Genomic DNA, 7796 nt, shown 5'->3' with positions numbered 1-7796 from the left:
TTGTGAGCGTCTTGTGGTACTCTCGTCTCATGGGCTGGTAAAATGACACATTCGTGGTCAAATAGACACTATAAAAGATGGTGAAATGAGCTGTCATGTTAGGTAAATATTACCTCATTTTGGAATGGGAAACAGAGTTCCTTCCGACATTTGAAAGGAGAGGATAAATGCTCCTCAAAAGAGAGAACATTCATATTAGATCAATTCATCAATATCATGTTAGAATCAAACAATACTCATAAGAATTCAACAACAACAAAAACTGATCAAAAGTACTATTCTGCATTTGTCAATGACTGAACATTTACAAAAGATGAACAGAAATGTATTGTCTTGCTTCTCTGTGTAGCCGGTCTGGGCCCACTCCTCAGCAGATACCTGCTACATCTGCACATCAGATTTTATCCCTTTTATGTCATTTGAAAAATACTATAATCATATTGTCATATTATCATACAACTGGCTACTGACCATTGTGCTGTAATGCAACTGAAATGTTTGACTTCACAAACAGATACAATCAATCTCTTACCTAAACAAATGCAAAGAAAAAATAAAATGTTTTTTTAGACATATTTGTAGCCTCATTTTCTAACACATTTATCTCTTACAACCTGTAAGAAAGTTGGACTTTCTTCTTTTTTCCCCCAGCAACTGGTGAGAAGAGAATCACAACCCATCATAACGGTTGAATACAGCAGTGGTTCTCAACCTGACCATTACTGCATGAAAAAGCAATCAACAAACATATAGACTACAAGAATTGTCTATTTTCTATTTTCACAATATTAATCTGTGGAACCGAGTCAAACAAAATGTAATGCCTCAACTCGACTCCTACGATTCCAAGTGCTTGTCAGGGTGGGGTGGTGGTCCTCAGTTCAAATATGATTACTTTTGGGGGTCACAGCCTAAAAAAGGTTGAGAACCACTGGAATAAAGTTCCCACAGACTGGCAGCAGTCAGACGGGGTGAAGGAGGGGGGTACTGCGATGTGGTCCATGATGTGAGGGGGGTGGGTGGTCTCACAGGGTCTCACTCAGTTTAATGGTCACTGCTTTCACCTCAGTGTATTCTGCCAGGGCGTATTCACCACTGAGGAGAAACAAAGGCGTAAACATTTTGAGGAGTGAAAATGAGAGAGGAGCAGATTGCCTTAGAATTCAAATAATGATGAACAGTGTGTGGATAAGGAGAGGTGGTGAATTATCTTACAGTTCTCGTCCATTACCGGACATTTTGTAACCTCCGAACGGGGCCTGTGCGTGGAGGGCATTGTAACAGTTTACCCTGGAGAGACAGAGAGGAAGAGAAAATAAAAAAGACACAGACAGACAGACAGACAGACAGACAGACAGACAGACAGACAGACAGACAGACAGAGAGAGAGAGAGAGAGAGAGAGAGAGAGAGAGAGAGAGAATGAGTTCACTTTTGCAGAGACCAATGATCCGCAGGCACAAACTGTACATAGGTCACAATCTAAGAGTTGGTGATTAAACATTGGTGATTATAGAAAACCATGTTGGTTAAAATATAGTAGGGTTTGCTAAGCAGTAAGCACACCACATGCATGTGTTGGTCACTCTGACACAGATTCTTCATCTCCCACTTTTCCAGCTCCAACAGAGAAGCTTTGTCTGGTAAGCCCCACTAGGCCACCTTGTGGTCTGTTTTCATAACTACAAGTCTAAGCACTATGCTGTGGTCATGGGGCTGTTGTGGGGTGTAGCAGTGGAGTCTGGAAAGAGTTTCAGTGAATGAACCAAGATAATAACCTTGTAATGACTGGTTTATAGCTAATTTATAAGCTCACATTGCACTGAGATGCGTAGTCAATCGCATCTCAGTGGAGTTAAAGGTAAAAACACAAATTGGCCTGTTATAACACCTCAATGAGGCTGATTTAAGAGATTTGAAGTGGCATTTCTTCCTCTGCCTAGTGGGACTGCGCGTGGCAATTTCACCAAGATTGCACGCTGTGTCCATGATTTGAGGCATTTTGTTCGAAATGGAGCAATCCTGCAAACTTTGGAAGCCAATTGTAGCCAATCAGGATGGAATATGGAAAGTCGGACAGATCCATCTTGATCACATGACTATAGAGATACTGTGTACCGATTTGCATGATTTGTGGACAAAATCTGTAGGAGTAGTGTACAGAAATGTGTTTTGCAAACATCAGCCTCATGGTGGCGCTAGAACAAGGCCATGTGAGAAATGTGGGGCAGAGGTTCTGAATTGGCATCCAGGGAGTGTGTGGGCAGAGTTTGGCCGCGCCAACGGCGCAGGAGATTAGCTGGTAACAAACTAATGGGACGGACACACACACACACACACACACACACACACACACACACACACACACACACACACACACACACACACACACACACACACACACACACACACACACACACACACACACACACACACACACACACACACACACATGGGCGGACGCACAGGGGCGAAAACATACTCTCCTGGCGGAGACAATCACCATAAACCTTTCAGTGGTTAGGAGAGGATGGACCGTGAGTAGAAGTGTCTTACCAGACAGTGCCCGTGTCCAGGGCAGCAGACACAGAGAGAGCCCGGTCCATACTTCTAGTGAACACTGCTGCCACAAGTCCATACTCAGTGCTGTTGGCCCTGTCTATCACCTCCTGCTGGCTTTTAAAGCTAAATATACACTGCACCGGCCCAAAGATCTACAAATGTATAAGAAAGTCATACAGAAGGGACAAATTAGATTTTTGAGCGGAGCTAGCCGCTACAATACGTGACTTGGTGTGTATGTTCATGCGTTTTTCCAAGTGTTTTTCCATTATATCAAAATACTAACGTCATATGTCCCTATTCTGTGACGTCATCAACAGAGCAGCACTGCTCACTTCGCACAAGTGTGATTTTTATTTTAAATTGAATTAACAATTGTGTGTGTGTGTGTGTGTGTGTGTGTGTGTGTGTGTGTGTGTGTGTGTGTGTGTGTGTGTGTGTGTGCGTGCGTGCGTGCGTGTGTGATTTATGTATTTATCAATATTGTATTTGGAAAATAAAACATATTTGGGCAAACCATAGGGGCAAACACATACAATGTGTAATTCAACCAGACATCCACAAGGTGTCATGCTTGTGCACCATAACCACTATACTACTCCTGAGTGACAAGTTGAATTTTATGAATGAAGCTGGGTGTTGTATATATATCTGCACCTCCTCCCTGGCAATGCGCATGTGGTCTTTGACCCCAGTGAAGACAGTAGGCTGGAGGAACAGGCCAGTTTCATCCAGGGCTACCCCTCCACACTCCAGCCTGGCTCCTTCCTTCTTCCCACTCTCAATCAGCTCCATGATTTTATCAAACTGCTGCCGGTCAATCTGGAAGCATCACACAAAGACAATAATTTATTAAATTAATATAATTTATTATTAGAATCAAAGCTGAATGTCTCTCTCCCAGTGCTATCTTAGTTTAGAGACGTACCTGAGGTCCGTGTGTGGTCCTTGGGTCCAGTGGATCTCCTATGACGATACTCTTGGCGCTCTCTACGCTGCGACGTACAAACTCCTCATAGATGCTCTCTTCCACAAACACGCGGGAGGCAGCGGTGCAGCATTGACCCTGGTTGTAGAAGGACCCTTTCTGGGTCTCCTCAACAGCCAACTGCACTGCAGCCACACAACAGAAATAAACGTATGTATCATGAGGAGATTGGTCATAAATGGAAGTTAGGCAAAAGTGCGGCACTGCGAGCTTGTAGATCTGCTATTTTTGAAAAATCATGTAAATTAGAATTTTGACCCGATTCTATAAGTGTCTTTTGAATCCTTCTAAGATTTTTTGAAAAACCTATGTTTCTATGTCAGCAATCTGGCCAGCCATCATCAAAGAAAAGGTAATTTTCACATAAACGGAGCTCAGTTAGTCTGTTCTTTAGAGACTACTATGTCAGTGGTTCTCAAACCTTTTCATGTTATTTGGCCACGGACCCCCATCTCAAAATATCTAGTTCCAGGGACCACCCAGAAGCAAAATTTGAATTACAAACGTTCGCTTTGAAAATACAAATGTTTACGACTTAAAAATAGCAGATCTACAAGCTCGCACTCGGTGCCGCGCTGTGAGATTGTATGTCTGCTATTTTTCACTGGTTAAAGCATTCAATAATTCTAGGCCTAAATGGGTAAATAAAATATACAATAATTATTGAGTGGTGGGGGTGGGGCATGCTCAGTGATACCTCGATAGTCGATACATCACCAGGAATCAAACCTGGGACCTTCTGCCTCCCCACCAGGCCACACTAATCACCACAAGCACTCCTCCATTACCACAGCTATCACCCAATGAAATGCAGCAAGGTGGAGGTCAAACAGGTGACAGCTGACAATCTTGGGTTTTTATAAAGCCTAGCTATAATTAGTTTATTGCACAGCAGAATAGCTGATTACTTTGCTTCATGTGTTATGTATGGTTTTATGTCTTTTTAACTGTTTTATGTGTTTATTACCTCCAACAAAGAGGAAATGTTTTCTTCACTTTCTTTACTGTGTGTGTGTGTGTGTGTGTGTGTGTGTGTGTGTGTGTGTGTGTGTGTGTGTGTGTGTGTGTGTGTGTGTGTGTGTGTGTGTGTGTGTGTACACATTCCACAGTCTGAAGCTATGCTGCAAATTAGTTGAAAGGGATTTTTTTAATTTAAGTTTTTATTTCTGTTCGTCCCTCTTGAACAAAATGTGTGGAAAAACCTAAAACTACATATTATTAAGTTACAGTATAGGCCTACTATTACTGATGACTCACAATGGCAAACATAATATACAACTACCGGTAGTCTTTAATCTATCTACATACAGTACACTTTCTGTAGTAAACTGTAAATGCATGCTATTCTCCTCTCTCTCTCCAACACATACGCAGTCGCACGCGCCACACACACACACACACACGCACGCGCACACTCATATCTCCTTTGTTGGATGTCTCCATTGTTGCTGTTAGAGAGACAGCAAAACCACATCACTTACAGTCTGAGTCAGCAAAGACAATGCATGGGTTCTTCCCTCCCAGCTCCAGAGTCACTCTTTTCAGATTACTTTTGGCTGCCGTCTCTTTGATCAGCTGGCCGACCTGAGCACAAGCAGACAGAAGGACACACACACATATACAGTACAAGCCGGAAGTCATGAATCAACGTGTCATATGTGATACTCATTTGCATGTCCCTAATAAAAAAAGACGGAGAAGATCAGTATCAGTTGCAGGGATGAGAGACTTATTGAAAACATGTGTCTGCTCATATGATATTACTGTATCACTGCAGTGCAGTGATCATAATACCACAGGTATAATGTTATGTTTATGAGAACATAATAATAATAATAATAATAGGTTTAATAAAATAATGTTGTCAATGACTGTAAATTAATGAAATGTTCTTAAAGCTGATTTAGTAGTATATAGGCCCCTATTACCGGTATAATAGAATTAATAAACTAATTTATTTATGTGCTTTTCTATATAAAGTTGTATTTCACACTTTTAAATCACATTTAATTAATGTGAAATAGCTTATCTTGCCAAAGTGTTGCCACATTGGCAACACTTTGGCAAAACCCTATTCAGATATGAATATCCACTTTACATTCAATTGTAGACATAGGCCTATTGTCACTGTTGGGCAAGTTTCAAATTTGTACCAAGTAAAGCCCTGCATCACCATACAAAACTGTCGCACAAAACTAGTGAAAATAGCCGATCCACAAGCACACAACGGTGTGTGCTTGTAGATCGGCTATTTTCACTAGTTTATTTAAAATGATAAATACTAAGCGAACGGTTTTGGTTTTACAACGATTTGACACTGTGGTGCCAGTATAGTACATTGCTATCCATACCTCTGTGGAGCCGGTGAAAGCCACTTTGTCGATGCCCATATGGCTGGCAATGGCTGCTCCGGCTGAGGGGCCGAACCCGGGCACAATATTCACCACTCCGGGGGGGAATCCAGCCTGACATGGCGACCCAGAAGGCATGTTAGTGATTAGGAGCAGAGTGGCTCCTTGCTCTGAATAATCATTATGAAAACATGATAAAAGGGAAGCGGTCTAATCACATAAGACCTGGGCATAAGCCCAGATTCTTTTGAACTAATGGGCTGTCAGTGAAACCCATAATAGTTTATAACCTAACGTCCCTCAGCCTCCGGCTTGGATCATTCATACTCTCTCTGCACATAGCATCTTGCACACAGGGCTTAACGTCTGACCTCTTTGATGAGAGCACCAACGTGTAAGGCCGTGAGAGGCGTCTGCTCTGCTGGCTTGATGACCACAGTGTTTCCACAGCTCAGGGCGGGCGCTATCTTCCACGTGAACATCAGTAGGGGAAAGTTCCACTGGTTTAGAGAGCAAATACAGTGCATCGATACACACAAAGTTAGTAAAACCTTCAACTGTACACCTTCAACTCGACGCATCAGCTTAATCAATACTGTGCAATTATCACAGTAAACTCCTCTGTTACTCTAACTGAAAATGTACCGGCAAGGACCGAGTCCATCGTTACATTATCAGGGTTAAATTCACACCGCCATTTAGCAAATAGAGAGCATTCTAACTCCTCTTCTGGTATTTTGACGACGATCCAGGCAGATTGTTTCACAGCGGTTTCTAATGTATTGTACAGTAAGATGCTGAACAGACTCAATCATCGCAACAAGCGATGATTCAAGGTGAACACCCGTTACAAAAAGAGCTAATTTATTTTCCAAGTTGGAAACAAATGAACACAATATCCGACACTCAAACACAGATTAGACAGCAATATATGTGAACGGTGAATGTTTACTGTTTAGGCATTGTTAACTTTTATAGCACTTTGGATACAGTCATCACCATTAAGGGAGTTTGGGATGTCGAGCCGAGAGAAAGGTTTCCTGTTTTCCTTTGACAATGACTCATGCTGTGTGTCTGCCAGTAGTACTTTTAGTAATTACACAACGTCCTTCAGTATAAATTTCACTTTTATGATATAATCTCCCATGTCAAACAACAGCCGTTTTGTTCCTTTGTTGCCAAAGCAACATTAGAAGATATAGGCTCATGCACAATAGATAAAGCTGAATGGCCGTATTCTGTCAAGATGTAGGAATTATACTCTCTCGTGTCTGGGTCGTCTGTGACAAAGTGCAATGTGATACAACACCAGACTGAACACTGCCCCACCCTAAATCTGATGAAGTTATTATCAAAAGGAAAAAAGAAAGAAAAACATATATTCCAACTAAAAGCATTCTAGCGATGTGTTCGTGTAAGAGTACACTTTGAAGGATTAGGAGAGAGTAGGTCTTGTTAGGGAGGGCAAAGATTTAGCTTAGGTTTCTGGTACATTCACGAGGGTTTTCATTTCGCTTCCACATTGAGCCTGGGCTTTTGAATTAAGTTCAGCTGCCTTGCTAATTTATGTTAAAGGCTTCTCTTGAAACTAAGTGTACAATGGTTCCAATTAAGCCTGGATATGCTTCCCAGAAGTCCTATGATGTTACTTGAGAAAATGATTGAGCCACTTATTTTAAGAATAAAAATCACAATGAATAGCCAGATATGGTGAAAAAAAAATAACAGCTATTAATTGTGTTAAACATTGCATGCATGCCAAAGCAGTCTTATACCATAGTGAAGCGTTATGTTATTTGCACACACAGGCCTCTCATTTTGGCAGGACAAGACACAGATTATATCACATACTGTACCATTGAATTGGATTATATTTTCAATGGTTATAAATGATGT

At 41.5% G+C, this 7796-nt stretch overlaps 1 protein-coding gene across 1 annotated transcript; it reads right to left on the bottom strand.

The window, feature by feature from the left end:
- Positions 1–1025: 1025 nt before the first annotated feature.
- LOC308288480 (retinaldehyde dehydrogenase 3-like) lies at positions 1026–6382 on the bottom strand (the record flags this gene model as incomplete). The annotated part of the gene is made up of 8 exons (XM_080729929.1): positions 1026–1095; positions 1216–1290; positions 2556–2713; positions 3219–3383; positions 3490–3674; positions 5031–5133; positions 5901–6014; positions 6272–6382. 8 exons carry the CDS (start codon positions 6380–6382, stop codon positions 1026–1028), a joined length of 981 nt encoding a protein of 326 aa, XP_080586055.1.
- Positions 6383–7796: the final 1414 nt, after the last annotated feature.

This window comes from Nannobrachium achirus (assembly GCF_963921795.1).
Source record: "Nannobrachium achirus genome assembly, chromosome: 7".
Taxonomy (NCBI): Eukaryota; Metazoa; Chordata; class Actinopteri; order Myctophiformes; family Myctophidae; genus Nannobrachium; species Nannobrachium achirus.
The sequence above is the reverse complement of the archived record's forward strand: the minus strand, read 5'-3'. Positions and strand labels throughout refer to the sequence as shown.